The sequence below is a fragment of the Cyprinus carpio genome, chromosome A24, assembly GCF_018340385.1.
Source record: "Cyprinus carpio isolate SPL01 chromosome A24, ASM1834038v1, whole genome shotgun sequence".
NCBI lineage: Eukaryota > Metazoa > Chordata > Actinopteri > Cypriniformes > Cyprinidae > Cyprinus > Cyprinus carpio.
This window is the reverse complement of record NC_056595.1, coordinates 3,816,672-3,839,572: the sequence shown is the minus strand read 5'-3', so window position 1 is coordinate 3,839,572 and position 22,901 is coordinate 3,816,672. Positions and strand designations below refer to the sequence as shown.

Here is a 22,901-nt window from a genome sequence, read left to right as displayed (position 1 = left end):
TGGTATCCTCTTGACTTTGGAGGCTCTGGTTGTTGGACGTGTTTTTCTCCAGCGGAAGAGGAAGTCCTGAGCGTATATTAATCAGCATGGGGCTCCTCATTGGAACATCTGCCTGGAGCTTCTCAGCAGACCATCTACTCTTCTACACAGACCGTGAGTTCAACACTTTTAATGACTCTTTCTGAATGTAAAAGTTTCTGAGCTTTGATTTTGGTCATTAATACTTCGCTTTCGGTTTACTCTAGGTTTTGACTATTTTCTGCATATTTCTCTCACATCACAATGAAACCTTTAGTTGCATTTACCAGATTTCTGCTGTGTAGCTGAGTTGCAAATATGCACTGATAAAAATATACATAATAGGATTTTACAGAGACATGATATGCGGAAAATGGGAGAATGTACATATATATAAATCTCATAGACTGTATGCATTCACACAACTTTTTTTATTTTATTTTTGGGAATGATTTACTCATTTGTTCCCTCATGTTTTTTTAAATTAAAATGAATTACTAAAACAAAAGAACACAATTTTAAATCCTGGCCACAATTTAAGCCAATCAAGGGAACAAATTAGTAAATCGTATTTATTTATTTATTTATTTATTTATTTTTTCCCTACATGTCATGTGTGGGTCTCTGTAGTATTTATGTAGCACTTGGATGTTAAAATAGATCTTTTCTAATTTTTTTTTTTTTTTTTTAACAAATTTATCAGTGTTTTGCTTCACAACTACAGAGCTTCTTTTCTTTTTGTTTAATTTATTGTCTTTTCTTTTCAAAGTTTTTTTTTTCATGACTTGAGATTATTAAAGTTAAGTAAAATTGCTACTGCATGTAACAAAGGGGGGAAAACAATTTGGGGCATTTGTTTTCTAAGAAATTAATTTTATTTAGCAAGGGTCCATTAAATTAATCAAAAGTGACAGTAAAGACATTTATAATGTTACAGAAGATTTCTGTTTCAAAGAAATATTTATATTCATCCTGAAAAAAATATAAAATAAAAATAAAAATAATGTCTAATGTCCACAAAAATATGAAGCAGCACAACTGTGTTCAACATTGATTATAATCAGAAATGTTTCTTGAGCAGCAAATCAGCACATTAAAATGATTTCTGAAGATCATGTGACACTGAAAACTGTCGTAATGATGCTGAACATTCAACTGCACATCACAGGAATGAATTAGAGTTTAAAATATATTTACATAAAAAACAGTTATTTTAAATTGTAACATTATTTCAAAATATTACTGTTTTTACTGTATTTTGTGATCAAACAAATGCAGCCTCTGAGTAACTGTGTTAGTGATGGGTCTGTGAAAGAAAGGCTCTTGCTTCTGCTGCTGGTACTGCATTGCTCAGTTGAGAATGATATTTCATCAGTGCTTTATGATTCTCACAGTTTGGCTGAGAATTTGCTTTCCTAAAATAATCTAACACCATATTGCATCATATCTTCCCATGGGGACAGACAGAAAGAAATAGATAAAGTCTTGTTCGTTCAACACACATGGGGCCCTATTTTAACGATCTAAACGCAAAGTGTAAAGCGCACGGCGCCTAATCCTGATACATTCTGATACATGCGATGACTATCCATTATGACATGTAGGCATTTTTATATTTAATTAGCCTACCAAAAATTCTTATGCATTGCAATCCTTTAATTTTTAATATTTGGCATGTCTGTGTGCTGCTGTGCGTCCCTGTGTTTAATAAGCAGCGTGTACGCGCGTTGTGGACCTGCCTATACTAACACGCTCTTTAAATAACAAAGAATAAACATTGCGCCAGACTTTAGACCAGGTTTGAGTTGGTCAATGGCGCAGTCTATTTTCAGCTCCTTAAAACAGCAATGCGCCAGCAATGTGCCTGAACACACCTCTTTTTTAGACCAGCACTCCCATGGGTGCACAAATGGGTGCAAATGCATTTGCTAATTAAACGACGTGGCGCTGGATGGGAAAATGCGAACGGCGCCGGACTGTAACTAGCAAAGACACTTGCACTGCGCCTTGCGTCGCATTGCGCCGGGTGTATGATAGGGCTCATGTACACACATGCACACACCTACTATCTGTCCTGTCCTCTGCAGCTGCAATGAATCTTCAGATGTATATGTCAGACATATACCAAATCTAAAGACTCTGTATTTTTAAGTCTAACATTAATATGATCTTTCCTCCAGGCAAACGTCGAGACATCTTGTGTACATCATGTCACATACAATCTCTACCCCTGAGCCCTGGGGACCCCAGCGTGGCCGTTTGACCCTTGCCAGCTCAAACTCAGATGAGGTTAACCCACCTGAGTATGAGGCTTTTAAAGGCCCATCACCAAGAGCACCCAGTAAAGTTCTATTCATTCATACTCAACTGAAATTTGTGCAAACGAACCAAGAGTTTGAAAATAAACACACTTAGAAATTAAAGTGTAATTTTTCCTTAAAGGGATAGTTCACCTTCAGTTGCTGGGTGAAGTGGATAGATTAAAACATAGGCTTTAAGTTAATATAAATTGATGCATTTTAGACACAATATTTTTCTGTTTTAGTTTCATATTTAAAGTATAATTTCATTTTTTCCAACATTTATTTTTGTTTTTAAAAACATTAATTTTATAACATTATATATGTAGTTGTAAATAAATCGAATGCCAGTTCAGATGCAGCTTTTGAGCCACCTCTACAGTGCAAACATGGATTTTGTCTGAGTTTATTTGATTGATAACAGCCCTATAATGTCTTATTATTCTAATTGCATTTATTGAATACATCTAAAAACTGTAATGAAAGCAGACACATACATTTAAAAGAGTTAGAAAAGTTCACTTTATTAAGGTTAAACAAATGTAAGTATCATCACTAATGGCAAAGTTTCTGTCACTGCTTATAGGTTTGGGATTATTTAGGATTAGTTTTTATCCTGGATTCACAATTTAATTGTTCTGAAACTGTTAGCCCTGACACAGCTGTAATGATAATGTTGATATTCTGAAGATCATCTAAGTTTTTTTGTCTTTCCTTTTTTTTCTTTTTTCTTTTCCAGCAACACAAGCTCTCTCAGTACTGGGTGTTGATATGTATGTGACAGACAACAAGAAAGCGCACAACACCAGCAAGTACAAGAACACCAACCTCATTGTGCGCAGGAATAAAGAATTCATCATCATCATCAGGTTTGACCGACCCTTAAATAACCAGCAGGACAATGTGTATTTGGAGTTCATGATTGGTGAGCAGATCTTTCAAACCATCTAATTTACATTTAAGACGCTTTTATCCAAAGCAACTTGCAGATGATGACAAGAAAAGAAATCAAACCAACAATATGTAAGTGCTATGATAATTCCCAGATAGTCTAATGCACTACACATAGCATTTTTATTTTTTAAATAACACATAAAAAATGCCAGAGTAAAAACTAAATAGAAAAGAAATAGAATAGAGCTAGAGGGCCTGGAGGACACATAAGTCTGATAATAGTGAATTTGGTAAAAAAAAAAAAAAAAAAAACCAACCCAATTTCAAATGTATGCATTTAACAAATAATTAATTAATTAATTTAAAAAGCAAGCTTAACCTTAACTGTCAGTAGGACATTATGAGATCTTTCAAAAATATACAAATTCATACAAATTAGTCACCAATTTGCCAAAATGTAAAATAATTATAAAATTGACATTGATATAGTTTACTCTAATATTTTACAACACTGATCGCTTCCATCAACACCAAATAAAATTTCACGGCTGTCTGATTGGCATTAGAATCATATAGCAGTGACTTACAGGACAGTTTCATGCAGTAAACTATACATATTTTGTTTTTGCACATTTTTAGAGTTAAAATAACTTCCATGGGTAAATCAACATCATAGATCAAGGTTGATTGATTTGAAAAAAAACAAAAAGACAAAAAACGATTTTGCAATTTGAATATATGTTGATATTGTGATGTTGATTCAATGTCTTATTTTCCAACAAATTTTTTGATGTTCAAGTATTTTGTTAACCACTCTGTGACCAATGAGCCTTTAACGATTAACGTTTTTTCCCATGTTGACTCTAGTAAGCTGCTTACTTAGCATCTTAGGCATCATATCGCAATCTTGTTTCACCGTCTTTTACAATTAAAAATGTCAACACTGATTTATAAGTATTTTGTAATCTTTTTTATACATCCAAAATCCAGAAAGCCTGAAGTCTAAAGCACTGGAGAAACACTCAGCCTCATGTTGATCCAAACCTGTATATACATAACATTTTGAAGAATGTTGGTGACCATTGACTTTCATTGTATGGACACTGAAACGTTTGTTAAAATATATTTTAAAAGAAGAAAAGTACGTCGTACAGGTTGTTTTTTTTTTTTTTTTTTTTTTTTACGTTGCCAGTTACCATCCACTTGAATGTGGACACATTTTATTAAGAAAAGGTTGTTTAAAATGCTGTTTAATGCTTGATGATTGCATTTTTTTTTATCTATGCATCTGATTACACATGTGACCGCTTGTTTCTGCTTCCTCTTCGCTGTGTTTTGATCGAGACATTCAGTACTCTATCAGAAGATGCATAATAGCGCCCCCTACCTTATAATGGTGAAAACAGGAAAAGCTGGAAAATTCCATCAATGGCGAGGAAAGAGTTTAAAAAAAGAGAGAGTGTGGTGACCCATAATGCTGTGTCTAGTTAGTACTGAACCTGAAAAAAGCTGTAAAGGAGCCTACACAGCAGAGGATGAGGCAAATTATGACAACAAGCTATGTATAGGCCTGAATGAACAGATGTAGCCATACAGATTATTTTTTTTTTTTTAAATGGTCAACAAAGCCATTAATGGACTGGAAATAACTCTCTGGCAAACAATGAAACTGAGAAAATATCTGCCCATTTTTATTAGAGACTTGCAAACATACATCAACCAGAGCATAGTGCCATTTTGCAGTCAGGTCAGCTGAATAATTGAAGTGATGTACCCTCAGCTGTCGCCACACCATTTAATTCAGTCTTGATGTCAGCTTCGTGTTCATTATTGCTGGCTCAGCTGCTGTCCTGTGGGAAGTATTCCAGTTGAGATCTGGGCCCCTGATATTGGAGCTGATCCTGAGAGCAGCATTTTTTTATTATTGTTTTTTTAATGACCCAAGGCAGCTGGCCCAAACATATATAAGCATATATTTTGATAGATATTTTCATATCTTTTATCCATACAATAAACATCAGCGGGGTCCAAAGGGGTCGGAAATTAACTGGGGCTGAACAAAAATGTCCCAAAAATTGAAGATAAAGAAGCAAAAATTGCCTGTGCACAATTAAACAATCGATTAAGGCTGTCGAGATTTAAAAAAAAAAAAGTGAAAATTAATGAAAAGCTCACACTTCATCAGATTGCTTTTTATGCATTGTTTTTTTATGCAGTGTTGAGACTGACCACTGAGCTTAGGAATGCAATGGCCAAGATGCTTAGATTAGTCAACACTAAAATCTCTGCAGTTGTTGATGAGTGTGAACGCTCACTGATTGAATTCTTTGCACCCGTGAATTCCCTCATCATGAACAACAAAGTGCAGATAAGATGTAAATAAAAGTTTCATTTTATAGCTTCAGTGATTCTAACAGGAGTTCCCTTTCAAGGAAACTTCGAACTGCGTCTTCTAGGGGGCGCTATGGGGAATGCCTCGTCGTGACCCATGTCTGAAGCATTCACTGAAAAACAACAACAACATGTTGGCCGGCGACAGCCCACGACATCACTACCGGTGCGACTTTAGTATAAATAGGCGCCGGAAGAACATGTCATCCTCTTCTTCGTCTTCACTGACTGTTTTGTTTGAAGCATGTATTTTGAACGCGGTAAGAGCGATCTTTATTCTATCATCATGGTGAGCACTGGCAAAATGTTTAGAGGATGTGCGCATCCGTGTCATCGTTATTTGACACCTGATGACACACACAATCTCTGCGTTTTTTGTTTGGGCGAAAGAGCATGCACATGATGTCTTTTAGGGGGCGATTTGTGTGCATTGTGAGTTTTTTGCTGATAAAAAAGCTTGCTCTCGTTTGTCTCTCTTTTCGAGGAAAGAGGGGCAGCCATCTGCTTCCCCAGGTTCAGGCACGGAGGAGAATGGGCTCGTGGGCATCTGCCCTACGTATGACGAGCTGTCGGAGGTTATGGATTGCGGGCTAAGAAAGTAACGCCACAAGGTCGTCTTGATGAGCATTATGTTTCTGACCATAGACCTCCAACTCAGGTAAGACTTCCATTTCTTTTCCTGAGGAATGGAAGAGGCCATTTTCCTCACGCATCCATCGATTCCAGCATACGAGTTATGCCAGCATCGAGGCGATGTGTAATAACGGCTATGAGAGGATGTGAGTCTCAGGTAGGCTCCCCTTGCCTTAGAGGGTTGTATTTGAGCTTCTCTCTCCCATTCAGTTTAGTTCCTCTAGGTATCTGTGAACAGATGCTTGGGAAGCTTTAAGTACACACACTAAGCTCTGTGTACTTTCTGAAATCCACATGGTGGTAAGTGTGCACGTGAACACTTTGCGCATTTTCTAAAATCCACATGAGCGGTAAGTGTGCATACTGAGCACTTTGCACACTTTCTAAAATCCACATAAGTGGTAAGTGTGCACGCAAGACTCTGTGCGCTTTCTGAAATCCTGTATGGTAAGGGTTACGCGTATTAGCTTCATTCCCTTTCTCTGAGTTGGTCAGACCCCGTTACCTTGGGCTCCACTCAACCAGTGTGTCTCTATTACACACTTTGAAGCATCGCTTCCCTCAATATTAAGGGTTATTGTGAGCATGGTGCTTCCTGTCGAGCGCTCGAGTTTTCTCCCCTTCTGAGGAGTTGGATTCCTTGCTCCGTGGGCTGTTCTCGTGGTAGTGTTAGCAGTGCTTGAGAGCATACTATTCTCTTGTTGAATTCGGAGTTCTCCTCTCACATGAGAGTTGAGTTCTCTGTTTTCCCAGAGCAGATGTAGGTCGAGCTCCCCTCTCGGTTGAGAGTTGGGTGTTTGCCCCTTCAGCTAGATATTCACTGCTAGCCACTCCAGCATTTATACCTTAGGTCGAGTGGGTGAATCTCGAACATATTGGTTTTGAGATGCACCATTCCATCTATGAGCTGCTCTTTCAGAATGCCACGAGAGCCCCTTAGAACGGTATCCTAAAATGAAAGTGAAAGTCGTGATATTTGCCAAGTATGGTAGCCCATACTTGGAATTGGTGCTCTGCATTTAACCCATCCAAGTGCACACACACAGCAGTGAGAAGTGAACACACCGTGAACACACACCCGGAGCAGTAGGCAGCTATATATCCAGCGCCCGGGGAGCAACTGGGGCTTCAGTGCCTTGCTCAAGAGCACTTCAGCCATGGGTATTGAGGGTGGAAGAGAGCGCTGTTCATTCACTCCCCACCACCTACAACTCCTGCCAGCAACAAGACTCGAACCTGCGACCTTCAGGTTACAAGTCCAACTCTCTGCTGGGGCTCAGGGGGGGACCTGAATCATCCCCATCCCTTCATTCATATTGCAGAGATCTGGCTGGGATCGAACCAGCAACCTCTGAATCATGAGGCAGCGCTCTTACGTGTGAGCCACAGATCTCTTGTTCCATGTTATGGTAAGTGTGCACGTGAAGTCTTTGCACACTTTCTAAAATCCACACTGTGGTAAGTTTACACTCTAGTACTCTGCAGTCTTTTCTAAAATCCTATATGGTGAGGGCTTCGCACGATTGCTTCGTGCCATTTCTTGAGCTGGTAAAAGCCCCGTTCATCTTGGGTGCCACTCCACCTATGTATCCTCAGGATACCTATTTAAACAGGATGATGTTACCAGGGATCTGTTAAGACAGTTCCTTCAGCAAGCTTGTGCGAGAGCAAGCGGTAGCCCCTGTGTGACAGGCCAAGACTTAGTATGATGCTACGCTCTTGGTCGTATCCCCTTAAAGGAATCTATTCTTGATTCTAAGCCTTGTGCTCTATCCCGGCCCCAAGAGTCTGGCCCTACAAGTAAGTTTGGGTATGTAGCCTAGGTCTTTGGCCATAAGGGATAATGTCACGGACAGCCGTCTAATGCCCCAGTGACGTCATGGGCTGTCGTTTGGAATGAGAAAATTATGACAGAATGTTAATTTATGTGCCTCTGTGCCTCTCTTTTTGCAAATGATATTAGTGATCATTGTCTTATAGCATCTGTAAGGAACACAAAAATTCCTAAAACAAGGCCGCGCATAATTTTTAAGAGGGCAATGAAGCAGTTTTCAATGCAGGGCTTTTTACATGATTTGTATGATTTTGATTGGGGAAGAATTAGTCTTATTGATGATGTTGAAAATGTTTGGACATTTTTTTTTGATGGTTTTACAGACCTGGTAAATAAGCATGCCCCATTCAAAATACATAGAGTAAAAGGGCGAAATAATGTTTGGTTTAGCAATGATTTGTCTGACCTTTTTCTAGAGCGAAATCAAGCCTGGGCCCAAGCTAGAAAGTCAAAGCTCGAGTATGACTGGTTGAAATTTCTGCGTTTACGTAATTTGTGTACTGTAAAAATCCGTAATGCCAAATCCGCCTATTTCCTTTCTGAAACATCGAAAAATTTAAATAACCCTCTCAAGTTCTGGAAAATGATCAAATTATTAACAGAGGCAAAAACAGATACAGAAGTACCATCTTGTATTGTTGTTGATGACAAAAGAATCATTGACAAAAAAGAAATTTTAAATAGTTTTAATAATCATTTCATTGCTGCTGGTTCCCTTTATGAAACACTACATAATTCAGTTTCTGGTTCTCCCACTGCTTGTCCTGTTGATCATTTATTGTCAGCTCAACTATTTAATTTTAAGACAGTAACCGTACCAGAAGTAAGACCTTGAAAGATCTAGATCCAAAAAAAATCATCAGGTCCAGACAAATTGGAACCATATTTTCTAAAAAATAGCTGCTGATTTGACAGCAACTCCAGTTACATATTTAATTAACCTTTCTTAAGCCACAAATCAAGTACCAGCAATCTGGAAATCTGCCAATGTTTTCCCCCTTCACAAAGGTGGTGATCCTGCAAACATAAATAACTATAGGCCTATTTCTAAATTGTCAGTATTAACTAAACTAATGGAATCAGTTATCAGCATGCAATTAAAAGACTATTTAATTAATAACAATATTCTGAATGAAACACAGTACAATAACAGCTGTTTCAAAAGTTGTGAATGATCTGGTCAAAATCTTAGACAATAAGCAGTGCTGTGCAGCACTGTTTATTGATTTGTCAAAAGCTTTTGACACAGTGGACCATAAAATACTTCTTCAAAGACTTACCTCGATTGGTCTATCAGAACAAGCAGTGGGATGGTTCAACAGTTACCTAACAGGGAGAACACAATGTGTGCAAGTAGATGGCCTTGCTTCTGCCTCCCTAAATATTTTAAAAGGGGTGCCTCAAGGTTCAATCCTTGGGCCACTTCTTTTTAGCATTTATATAAACAATCTCTGCAATAATATAAATAATATAAACTATCATTACTATGCTGATGATACTGTTCTCTACTGTTCTGGGTCCACATTAGGTCAAACAATCACAAATTTACAATCTGCTTTTTACATCTTGCAACATAATCTGGCTACTTTAAAATTGGTTCTAAACTCTAAAAAAAAACTAAAGTAATGACTTTCACTCGGGGAAAATCAACTAAAAACAATGTCCCAACTATTTGTACACTTTCAGGTATGGAAATTGAAGAAGTGTTACATTAAAAATACTTGGGCATTACCATTGATCAATCACTGTCTTTTACATTGCATGTCAAAGATTTGGTTAAAAAACTGAGGTTGAAGTTAGGTTGTTTTGTTTGTTTTAGACTATGGTGATATTTTATATATGCATTCAACCTCCCAGTGTCTTCATGCTTTGGACACGGTGTTTCATGGAGCCTTAAGATTCATCACAAACTTAAAATTTCACACTCATCACTGTTTGCTGTACTCTCGGGTCGAGTGGTTCTTTCTCTCCATTAGACGTTGGATGCATTGGCATCTTTTTATTTATAAAGCAGTATTAGGACTACTTCCTCCTTATCTGAATGCTTACATCCTCCCGAGGTCTGTAGGAACATATTACTTGCGTTCACAGGATCTGTTTTTATTGACAGTCCCTAAAGTCTGCACTGACTTTGGCCAAAAGGCTTTTAATTTTGCAGTTCATTCTGAATCAGCTTTAGAATGAACTACAGTTGAAGGAGTTGGTCTCACTTTATTCTTTTAAAGGCTTGTTAATGGACCTTGCAGAAAGGCAATCTGTCTGTCATTGTTTTTAAATTGAGTTAGGACCCAGGTTGACATATATATTGGTGTTTGAATATGATGAGTGAAAGTGTGTTTTTGTATTTACTTGTTATTGTCTTTTATATTTGTACCACGCTGCTGCCACTTGCCAGGACACTCTTGTTAATCTCAATGAGTTTTTTTTATCCTGGTTAAATAAATAAAGGTTTGAATGAGATGTCCTTCAATACTAGCATACATCTGTCCTTACAGGCAATACACCCGATGAATACAAGGGTACCCAAATCACTGTGTCCATTGGAAAAGAGAAACGTGATGGGAACTGGGATGGTCGCGTGATTGGCATGCAAGGCACTGAAGTGACAGTGGGCATAACACCTGACGCCAGCTGCATTATTGGCCGATTCCGCACCTTTGTAGCAGTAGTGACTGATTTTGGAAGACAGCGCACTCAGAGGAACCCAGACACTGATTTCTATGTGCTGTTCAATCCTTGGGACCCTGGTGAGTACAAGTATACACTTGTATAGTGTGTAGATGGCAACAAATTTAAAAGGGGTGATATGATGCGATTTCAAATTTTCCTTTCTCTTTGGAGTGTTAAAAGCTCTTGGTCAATAAAGAAGATCTGTGAAGTTGCAAAGACTAAAGTCTCAAATCCAAAGAGATATTCTTTATAAAAGTTGAGACTCGTCCACGCCCCCCTGAAACGGCTCGTTCTAACACACCCCCACATATCTACATCACTATGTGGGAAGATTTGCATAACACCACCCAGATGTTCACGCAAAGAAAGAAGGCGTACCTTTTATTCTCGTTGTAGTATTGTTGTTGCTGCTGCTGCCATGTCGTATAGACGCTGTGTGTTTCACTGTGAAAGCGAAACTACTTTGTTTGGCCTTCGAAAAGAGGATGATATGCCTGGGGCTGATCAGTGCTGGTTGCTGAGGAAATAAATAAACTTTGCGCTGTGGCTCGCCGAATCTGCTTTCACAATTCCAGCCCGGGGTTGTCACATTTGGTTGCTGCAAGCCCAAGGTACGCTCCTTTGTAGAATCCGCCTCAAGCTGCCCACCTCTGCTCACTCAACCGACCACGGCTCACTCAAGGCCGCGGTGAGTAACGCTGTTTCGTTGAGAAAGTGAAACTACTTTGTTTGGCCTTCCAAAAGAAGACACGACTAGAAATCATGTTTATATCACGTTTATAATGGTTTTTATGTTTATGTCTCGTCGTTCATGCTGGACAGGGCATCACAATATGTTAAGAGGCGTAACATTTCCGTCACACGCTTGAGGCATTCGGCCAATCACAATGCGCTGGATAGCTGGCCAATCATAGCACACCTCACTTTTCAAAGCGATGAGCCTTTTAAAAATTGACGAGTTTTCAGAAGGCGGGGCATAGAGGAGAAACAATAATGTACAGTATGTGGAAAAAAAGTTTTTTTTTTTTAACCTTTTAACCGCATAAACACATTTCATTACACCAAATAAATAAAATAAAAATCTTTTTAGCAGCATCATATGACCCCTTTAATATTTTCAATGATGATAATGCATGTATCTCACATTGTTGCCACACAGAGGATATGGTGTATATGCCCAGAGATACCGACAGACAGGAGTATGTGATGAATGATGTGGGGATCATCTACAATGGAGAATACAACAACATAACCTCCCGTGCCTGGAACTTTGGGCAGGTTGGCAGTACTCTGGAGTTGAATCTTCACAAAGAAAACAAATGTTCTTCCTCTTATGGTACCTAATACCTTCGTTTAACATTTTATATGGTTTCCTGTAGTTTGAAAAGGGGGTTCTGGATGCCTGTCTTTTGGTTCTGGATGCTGGGAAAGTACCACTACTGTACCGTGGAAATGCCATCGAAGTTGTTCGGCAGGGATCAGCCCTGGTATGATTTAATATTTTGTTGTATGAATATCATTAGCATTCTTTTTTTTATCAGCACTTGAACGTGGTCAAGTTTCATTAAAAAATAAATAAATAAATAAAAATTACATTTTTACTCGTAAATGTTGCTAATATCTTTGATACCCAGTAAAACTACAAAGAAGCCAAAAAGGTCTCCCAGAGGTGTAAATACCATACCTGAAAACCATACATGAGTAAAAGTACAGATACCTTACAGTGACACTGACTCACTTACAAGTCACCAATTCCAACACAACTTGAGTTAAAGTCTTAAGTGTTTTACTTATTCTGAATGTAGGCTCAACAACTGCACTGGTCCTCAACAACTAGAGACATGCCAGTGAAAAACAATAAGCAGCTGATCTCCTATAGGAATCAATTACCTGCTAATGCACTCGCATTCACATTAAGTTGACTTATTTACAAGCTGGGCGAGTAAGGGCAAAACTCACACTATATAGTACCTTAAATGTCTACATGGCAATGCCACTTGTTTTGTAGCAGAATACAAAGTAGCCAAAAAGATACTTAAGTACAGTAACTTATTACATTAACTCTAATTACTCGTAAATGTTGCTAATATCTTTGATACCCAGTAAAACTACAAAGAAGCCAAAAAGATACTTAAGTACAGTAACTAATTACATTAACTCTAACACTTTACAACACTGAACGCTTCCATCAACACCAAAGCTTGCACAGTCCTAAATCATAGGGCAACATTTCATTCGGTAACATAAGGCAGTTTTGATTTATATGCTGTTTAATGCTTGATGATCATGTTATTTTACATATGCACCTGCTTATATATGCTATCACTTGTTTCTGCTGCTTCTTCTTCTTCATTGTGTTTTGATGCAGACATTCAGTACTCTATCAGAAAATGTGTAATAGCGTCTCCTGCTACAGTATATAACAGTGAAAACAAGGAAAGTCAGAAATTTCCATCAGTGAATTTCCTTTGGTTTCTTTGTTTGTTTTTAATTCCGATGTACTTCTTAAGCAGTTGCTTTTATATGAATTCACATAGAATATATATATATATATATATATATATATATATATATATATATATATATGCATTTTGGTGGTATATATTCAGATTAACTCCCAGGATGATGATGGTGTCCTGGTTGGCAGCTGGAGTGGTGAGTACTCCACTGGCACAGCACCCACTGCCTGGACAGGAAGTCCCGAAATCCTGCTCAAATATGCCAGAGACGGATGTGTGCCTGTGTGCTTTGCACAGTGCTGGGTGTTTGCCGGTGTGCTGAACACTTGTGAGTATGGTGACACCACATACTTTATTGGTTCTGATATTCAGGTTATTTAGAGTCTTGCTAAAAAGACTGTGGCATAACCATGGCTCTATGATGATCTCACCCAGTCATGCGCTGTCTCGGGATCCCTGCACGAGTCATCTCCAATTACTGCTCTGCTCACGACAACACAGGCAACTTGAAGACTGACATTATACTGGATGAAGATGGGAGAGTGAACAGAAGCCGAACAAGAGATTCAGTCTGGTGAGACACACAAAGCAAACACAGTCTGATAGGTAATGATGGTTACATGTTGTTTAGTGACAATGACACTGTATTTCACAGGAACTACCACAGCTGGAATGAGGTGCACATGAAGAGGCCTGATCTGCCTGAAAAGTTCTCTGGCTGGCAGGTGATCGACTGCACCCCTCAGGAGACCAGTGATGGTATGATCCTCCTGATCGTCTATATATAGCCTGGACTTCCTCTAAAGTTCACTTGATAGGTTAGGAGACACTATAAATTAATTATGGAAACCGTTTCCACCACTGAATAAAGAATTTAAAAAAGTATTTGTAACTCTTTAGCTCGAAATTCTGACTTCTGTCTTCTCAGAATTGCAAGATATAAACTTGCAAATGTGAGTTAAGTTCAGTTCTGAGGAAAAATATTTTTTTATATATCTAAAAGAGTTTATATCTCGCAATTGAGTGCTATAGTCAGAACCGCAAGATATATAGTCACAATTCTGACTTTTTTCTTGCAATTATGATTTTATATTTAGCAATACTGACTTTTTTCTTTGCAATTATGATTTTATATCTCGCAGTTCTGACTTTTTTCTTGCGATTTTGAGTTTATATTTCGCAATACTGACTTTTTTTTTTCTTGCAATTATGATTTTATATTTAGCAATACTGAGTTTTTCTCAAAGCTGTGAGATATAAACTTGCAATTTTGAGTCCAAATCTGAGGAAAAAGTCTTACATCTAAAAGAGTTTATATCTTGCAATTGTGTGTTATAAATTCAGAATTGTGAGAAAAGTCAGAACTGTGAGATAAAAAGTCACAATTACCTTTTGTATTTTTTAATTCAGTGGCAGAAATGTGCTGCCATAATGAATAGAGTAGAAAACTGGGGTCCCATTACTTCTTACATTAGGCAATTACATATCAGGATCAACCATTCAACCCTGTTAAGAAACTTATTGTAAGCAAAATGACTGAATAAATACTGTTCAGTTTTATCTGGGCTAATTCTCCAACCTGTCATATTTGGTCATATTTTTATGTTTTATTTGATTTATTTATTTGTTCATTAAAACTGTACTGTTATGCTAAAACAGGTCTTTATCGATGTGGCCCAACGTCCGTCAATGCCATCAGAGATGGAGAGCTCAGCTATCCGTTTGATGCAAGGTTTGTCTTTGCGGAGGTAAGAAACATGTCAATCCTCTTTGATGTTTACTTACCATCAGTTTGTCTTTAGTTTACAAGATCTTAAAATCTCTGCTGCAAATTGCACTTAAAACATGGAAAACCTCTTTCTCCTATCTTCAGCTGAACAGTGATGTGGTCTACCATCAGTCTGATAAGTATGGAAACACAAAGATCATCTCTGTGGACACCACATATGTTGGAAAGCTCCTTATCACCAAAAGTGTGAACAGTAATGCTTATGAGGACATCACTTCTGCCTATAAATATCCAGAAGGTAAGCTTCATGTGATCCAAAAACACCTGGACATGGATGGTCACACATTCTCTAGACTATCCCCTTCCCTGTCATCCTTCAAACTTCTTCCTGATTCCAGGCAGTGACAAGGACAAGCAGGCCATGCAGATGGCAGAGCGTCGTGGTGTCCCTACCAGGGATTACTCGACAATTCCTGAAGCAGGTGTGGACATCGAGCTCCAGGCTGACACCATCAAAATTGGTGACAACTTTAAGCTGACGCTGAACATTAAGAACCAGACCAGCCAAACCTGCACCCTCAGTGCTGTCATCACTGGCTGTGTGGTGTATTACACGGGCATCACCAGCTCAATCTTTAAGCTTGACAACAAAGCTGCAACTGTAGATCCCTGGAAAAGTGAGTCTGACTTTACAAGTTTGCTGTTGATTTAGGACACATGCATTTCAGATTGCTTTGCTTAATTTCTGAAAATCATTTCACAGCCTCCAGCGTGATGATTGATGTCACAGCTTCGGAGTACATGCCCTACCGTGTGGAGCAGTCCAACCTACTCTTTGTGGTGTATGGACGCATTGAGGAAAACGGCAAGACCCTTTCGGCAATGAGAGTTGTCACCCTCCTTCCTCCTGACCTCACTATTAAGGTATACAGTACATCTTCCATAACCAATCATAGAGGAATATGTGTGAAACATTTGATCTTTTATGATAGTTAACAGTCCTTATAACTCATCTACAGGTGACTGGGACACCCTGGGTCGGAAGGGATTTCATGGTCACTGTGTTGTTCAGAAATCCCTTTAACTTCATCCTGAAAAACATTCAGCTCCGCCTAGAAAGCCCTGGTCTGATAACAACCAAAATGAAAACATACGAGTAAGATGGAATAACCTCTGTCATATTAATTTTTCCATTCCTCCATTCCCTATTCACAAAATATCTTAAAGGGATACTCCATCCCAAAATGAAAATTTTGCCATTATTTACTTACCCTAATGTCATTCCAAGCCCGTAAAAGCTCTGTTTGTCTTCGGAACACAATTTAAGATATTCTGAATAAAAACCTGAAGGCTTGAGACTCTCCCATAGACTGCCAAGTATATAACAGCGTCAAGGTCCATAAAAGGTATGAAAGTTGTCGTCAGAATACTCCATCTGCCATCAGACGTGCAATCTGGGTTATATGAAGCGACAGGAACACTTTTGTAAGCGAAGAAAACAAAAATAACGACTTTATTCAATAATTCCTTTTCAACGGTCTCCTCTGTGTCTCTCCATTTCACCGTATGCTGTGTATGCTCTTCTGTGTCATCCACGGCAAAAGGATGCGCTGTTTTATTTCAAATCAAAGCTAAATACATGTAGAAACAGTGCATCCTTGTGGCACGGATGACACAGAAGAGCACAGAGCATAGCATAGTTAGGGGTAGTCAAGAGGACTCCTAAGTCACCACACCAAATCACAAACCATCCTAAAATGGCTGTTAATTAATCTAACTAATATGTCCTTCTTTTCAAGCTGGGCGAGACGTCACAGCTGTCCTTGAGTCCAGTTTGGTTTTCTTACATGTTTTACGTTACGTCTTGCTATTAAATCAGCCATGGTTATTCTGTTCTGTTAATTAAAAGGCTGCTTACCCTGTTGAAAAAAAAAAAAACAATTCTCATATATTGGTTAGGTATGTTTTGAAGAGTGGCAGCTGGTTTAAGCTGGTCCTTAGTTGGTACTGAGCTGGTTCAAGCTGGTCGTGTGCTGGTCCTAAGCAACTAGCTTCTGCTCAGGACCAGCTTAAACAAGCTCATGACCATCTAAGGACCAGCTTATACTAGCTTAAACTGGCTGCCATGCTTAAAAAACATACCTAACCAGCATATGCTGTTATTTTCAACAGCCCCTAACCAGTTTGCTTTTAACTATTAAATTTAAAGTGAGGTGCTGACAATGGTGTATATGTAGTATTTTGTATCCATATACAACTCTATCCATTTCCATTTTCAGTCATATTGCGCCTGGTGGATCACTGCAATATACAGAGACGATCACCCCTCAGTATCCCGGGAAGAGTGTGCTGATGGCATGCCTGGACTGCGCTGCAGTGAGGCAGGTCACCAGTCAGCTGGAAATCTTCGTGCAGTAACAGATAACGGATAGCCAGGAGTGAACCAGCGAGAAAAGATAGAGAGATAGAGGAGAAAGGAGGAATCAGAAGCATTAACCATTACCATTTTGTTGAAGTGATTTGCGTTCTTCACAAATGTTATTGAAATACAAGCTAATGGGTTTTTTTCTTTACAAAACACCCACATCTTCCAACACTGGATTGTTAAAAATATAGACTGATTTTTGATTGGTACAAAATTTTTGATACCGAGGAATACAAGTATTTTAAGCAAAATTTGGTAACTCATTTAACTGTACAAAATACACACAAACATCAAACATTAAATATCTATGCAGCATGCACGGTCTCCCTTAACATGGAGGTCTGATACGTTCTGATTAGCAAAGTGTGGATGCGAGAAATAATGAGTTTATCAGGAGAAGTTGTAAATTGGGAGTGGGAGGAAGAATGGAAAAAACGGGAGAACCCCATAATATCGGGAGCGTTGGCAGGTATGCACTTGACGCAGAGTGTTTTTGTGGGTGTGCAAAATTTTCAATGTTCACAGGAAAATAAGACCTACATAAACCGGAAACAGCAACGAGAGAAGTACATGTAAGGGTCCTCATGCACACACAAAAGTCTGAGTGTGCGAGCAACTGAAAGCTATTAAATATAATAAAGGTCTATTAAAATTTAAGAAGAACATGTAAATGATTTTCTAAAATTACACATGAATCACTGTTGTTTTGGTTGGGTACCTTAATTAACATAACTGTATTAATAAGACTGTATTAATCAGAAAATATTGATTATTTTCTCTGCTATTATGCCACTGACTGTATTTTACTAATATAAACTAACAATAAACTTTCAACATCAAAGCATTTTTGATGATTTTATTTGTTATTTATATGCAAATCTTCATTAAGACATCAACACCACCTGAAAAAAATTTAAATCACATAAAGTGAAATGCCATTCGCAACCCATTTTACTTCTATAATCGTCTGCATTTCCCAGTGAAATAGAAAGAACTCCTGACCATGGAGTTGCTAGCACCATCCTCTAATTGAGCTACATGAATGTAGGTTAGACCTACTGTACATACAGACCAGAGGTCTTCATCCCTACACCTGGAGACCCACTGTCCAGCATAGTTTATTTCAAAGTATTTCAACACACCTGCCTGTTATGCCGGGGTTCACACTGCATGATTTTCAAAGTTGTCGGATCGCTGCTATTCCCACACTGCATGACTGTTTGGGCTACCATATCTGCTGTTGTGTTCACACTACACAACACATCAGCGACGGGGGGGTCACACATTACATATCTCTTTATTAGTAAGTATCGCCGACAGCTCTGCCTTGTCTATGTTTCACAAACAAACATGACAACTGAAACGGGAAATAACGCGAGAATGGATTTATTCCTGTCAAAAATGGTAGCTTGCAAAAAGCTTGCAATCCAAGTTGTCTGTACACTGACTTGCGGTGAATTTTTTTGTTAAATAAAGAAGAATATGAAAGAGAGATGGTTGCTTGCAGAAACCATGCATGCTGATGTTTTGTTGCAGATCTATGACTCCTCCCCCTTGCCCTGTATTGTGCTCTGTCAATGGCTGTAGGTCATTGCCGATGTCATTTTCAGTCAAAACACATTTCAGCTGTGAATTACTGACAGGTCCAGGGGTGTATTCCAGAAAGCAAGGTTAACTTACCGTCACATAGTCCCTGAACTCTCAGTTGATTAACTCAAACCTTGCTTACTTGAGGTATGTTGGTTCCAAAAATGCGTCCGGGAGTAAGTTCAGTCAACCCAGAGTATGTTCACAGTGTTTAATCTTGTTTAATCTTTTAATCACTGAGAATAAGAATTATATTGTTTGTTTGATGCTAATTATCTAAAAGAAATATTACATTTGTATTTTTGTTATAGAAAATGCAGATTTATATATATATATATATATATATATATATATATATACACACATTTAGCGACGCTTTTATTTAATATAATAAATAAATACAATGGAAGCAATCAAAATCAACAAAAGAGCAATGATATACAAGTGCTATAACAAGTCGCAGTACATGTAGCAAGGGTTTTTTAAATAATATAATAAATAAATAAAAAAACAGATAAAATAGAAAAAGAATAGAGCAAGCTAGTGTTAAAAGTCTTTTTGCTTTTGTTAATTGTATAATAAATTAAAAGAAAACTGATAGAATAAAAAAAAGATTAGAAAGCTAATGTTAGTTTGTTGTTGTTGTTTTAAGAAAACAAGCAGCAAATGAATAGAGTGCAAGTCTAAAAGGCAAGTCTTTTTTTAAGAATAGAATTAGAATAGAGAGTGGTAGAGTTAGAGGGTCAAATAAAGTTGGTAGAGATATGTTTTTAGCCGATTCTTGAAGATGGCTAAGGACTCAGCTGCTCAGATTGAGTTGTGCAGGTTATTCCACCAGGAGGGAACATTTCATTTAAAAGACAATAAACGTGATTTTGTGCTTCTTTGGGATGGCACAATCAAGCGAAATTCACTTGCAGAACGCAAGTTTCTAGAGGACACATAAGTCTGAAGTAATGAATTTAGGTATAGGGGTGCAGAGCCAGTGGTGGTTTTGTAGGAACATCAATGCCTTGAATTTTATGCAAGCAGCTATTGGTAGCCAGTGCAAATTGATAAACAGAGGTGTGACATGCATTATTTTTGGCTCATTAAAAATTAATCTTGCTGCCGTGTTCTGGATTAATTGTAGAGGTTTGATAGAATTGGCTGGAAGACCTGCCAAGAAAGCATTGCAGTAGTCCAGCCTGGACAGAACAAGAACTTGAACAAGGAGTTGAATAAATGATGTTGAATAAAGCAAATCTGCAGGACCGGACATGTTTTAACAATGTGATCTGAGAAAGTCAGCTGTTCATCAATTATAACTCCAAGGTTTCTGGCTGTTGAAGGAGTTATGGTTGATGAGCCTTACTGGATGGTGAAATTGTGATGAAACAATGTGTTTGCTGGAACCACATGCAGTTCTGTCTTGGCAAGGTTGAGTTGAAGGTGACGGTCCTTCATCCAGCAAGAAATGTCTGTTAGACAAGCTGAGATGTGAGCAGCTACCTTCGGATCATCAGGATGGAATGAGAGGTAGAGTTGAGTGACAGCAGTGATAAGAACAGCCATGTTTCTGAATGACAGAACCTAATGATGCCATGTAGACAGAGAAGAGAAGTGGTCCAAGAACTGAGCCCTGAGGCACCCCGGTAGTTAGATGTTGCGACTTGGACACCTCAGCTCTCCAAGATACTTTGAAGGACCTATCTGAGAGGAAAGATTCAAACAACTGGAGTGCGGTTCCTGAGATGCCCTTTGCCAATAGGGTTGACAGGAGGATCTGGTGATTAACCGTGTCAAAAGCATCGGAAAGATCCAGCAAGTTAAGTATTGAAGATTTGGAATCCACTCTTGCCAGTCTTAGGGCTTCAACAACTGAGAGCAAGGCAGTCTCAGTTGAATGTCCACTTCTGAAACCAGACTGGTTGCTGTGAAGGAGGTGGTTCTGTCTGAGAAAGGGAGAGACTTGGTTGAACACAGAAGATAAACAGGAAAAAACACCATTAAAAACACTGTAGTTCTTTAAACGAGATGGGTTAAGGGTGGGTTTCTTAAGTAGTGGGGTTGTAAATGTTGAGGAAAAAACACCAGTGTGAAGAGTTGTTATTGATGTGAGTGAGTGCATGTACAACTGCAGGAGAAATGGCACACTCACACACACACACACACACACACACACACACACACACACACACACACACACACATATATATACAATAACATATTAGAATAATACAATATAACTTTATATATTACTTATAAAATTAACATCAGTCAACTCTGACGCCAACTTGAATCGACATTTGAAGCAATCAAATTTTCTCTAGATTGCAATCATTATGATCACACTTGTAATAATAAGCTTCTGCCTGAAATTGATTCATGTTAGCTAACTGTATAATTATTTTACCTTGAACTGTTCATTTGTGAAATGAACATTACTAGGACACATTTGCTTCTGATAACAGATCACTCTAAATTGTAATGTAGGCACATGCATTTTCTCAAAAGCTGCTTTGAAATTAATTGAAAAAAAAAAATCTCTCTCTCTCTCTCTCTCTCTCTCTCTCTCTCTCTCTCTCTCTCTCTCTATATATATATATATATATATATACATATATATATATATATTGTATATTTGATAACTATATTGTAATCTTATATAATATTATAAGGTCACACATGTGCTAATAGTGTTGAAGTAAACTAACCCTGAAACATAACCTACTCTGGAGCAGGTTATGTTCATGGAATCAGTTGCTATGGCTACTTAGATATCCTGAGAGTAACCTCAGTTTTTGGATCTTGGAACTTACCCTTAAACATACCGGGGTATGTCACATAACTTGCTTTCTGGAATACCCCTCTGGTTTAACTAGGCCACATATCAGGGTGTCAAACTTAAATCCTGGAGAGCTGGAGTCCTGCAGAGTTTAGATTCAACCCAAATTAAACACACCTGATCCAACTAATCAAGTCCTTCAGGCTTATTTGAAAATGACATGGTAGACAATGGGTGCTTCTCAATATCCCACCTCGTTTCCTCACTCCTCCGTCCTCCATCCTACGACCCGGAAACCGATCGAGCTCAGCCATCTTGTAGGACATCTAAATTCTCATATTGCACTGCGAGGAGGCGAGGATCGAGGAGTGAGGAGGCTTCCAGAGGACTTAGAAGCGAGGATACACAGGTGTATCCTTTGCGGAAGTGCGTTTCATTGTAAAACCTGACGCACGTATGAATTCTCCTCCCCCTTCACATCTGTTGTAATAATTGTAATATATATTTTACCTTTGCAGTTTAAATAAACCATGCATGTCATATATTTCAAACAGGGCATCTTGCTTTATTAATCTTTATTATGAATGTCTTAAATAACAAGCTTTAACAACATAAGGGCAGATCCCTTTAGCGCAGCTGATGACGATTTGAAGTGACGCTAAAAGGAGCGAGGATATATAATATCACTTGATTCAACTCCTGTGTCCTTGCATCTTTTCCTTGTGTCCTTGCCTCGCATCCTAAAGGGGTGGAGCTAAGACACAAGGAAAGGAAGCGAGGAAAGGAAACAAGGATGCACAAATAAGAATTGAGAAGCACCCCATGTGTGTTGGAGCAGGGTTGGAACAAAACTCTACAAAGCCCTGGCCCTCCAGGAATTCAGTTTGACACCCCTGTAAGAGTTGAAATGGAAAGTTATTTTAAGGGTCAAGATATTTTATTAAATATTATGAAGACAAGCGATTTTTGATCTTAGGAATAGCATGCAACAAGTAATCACACCATACAAAAACAGCTAAGAGTCCATTTTATTCTTGCTGATTTTAATCTGTAAGAAAACAGTGAGCTTCGTTTAATGAACCTAATAAAGCACATAATTATTTCACTGTTTTTCACTTCAGTCTTGTCATTCAAATAATTCCAGATTGAATCCCCTGTTTTCACGAAAGAAAGGAAAACTGCTGACGCAAACGG

General features: G+C 38.3%; 1 protein-coding gene across 1 annotated transcript; it reads left to right on the top strand.

The window, feature by feature from the left end:
- Positions 1–46: 46 nt before the first annotated feature.
- LOC109048896 (coagulation factor XIII A chain-like) lies at positions 47–18,845 on the top strand. The gene is made up of 15 exons (XM_019066546.2): positions 47–153; positions 2,199–2,359; positions 3,058–3,243; positions 10,566–10,817; positions 11,900–12,018; positions 12,120–12,227; positions 13,350–13,527; positions 13,635–13,773; positions 13,855–13,958; positions 14,859–14,947; positions 15,073–15,226; positions 15,327–15,605; positions 15,692–15,852; positions 15,948–16,084; positions 17,208–18,845. Exons 2-15 carry the CDS (start codon positions 2,227–2,229, stop codon positions 17,344–17,346), a joined length of 2,178 nt encoding a protein of 725 aa, XP_018922091.1. The 5' UTR covers positions 47–153; positions 2,199–2,226; the 3' UTR covers positions 17,347–18,845.
- The last annotated feature ends 4,056 nt before the right edge of the window (positions 18,846–22,901 follow it).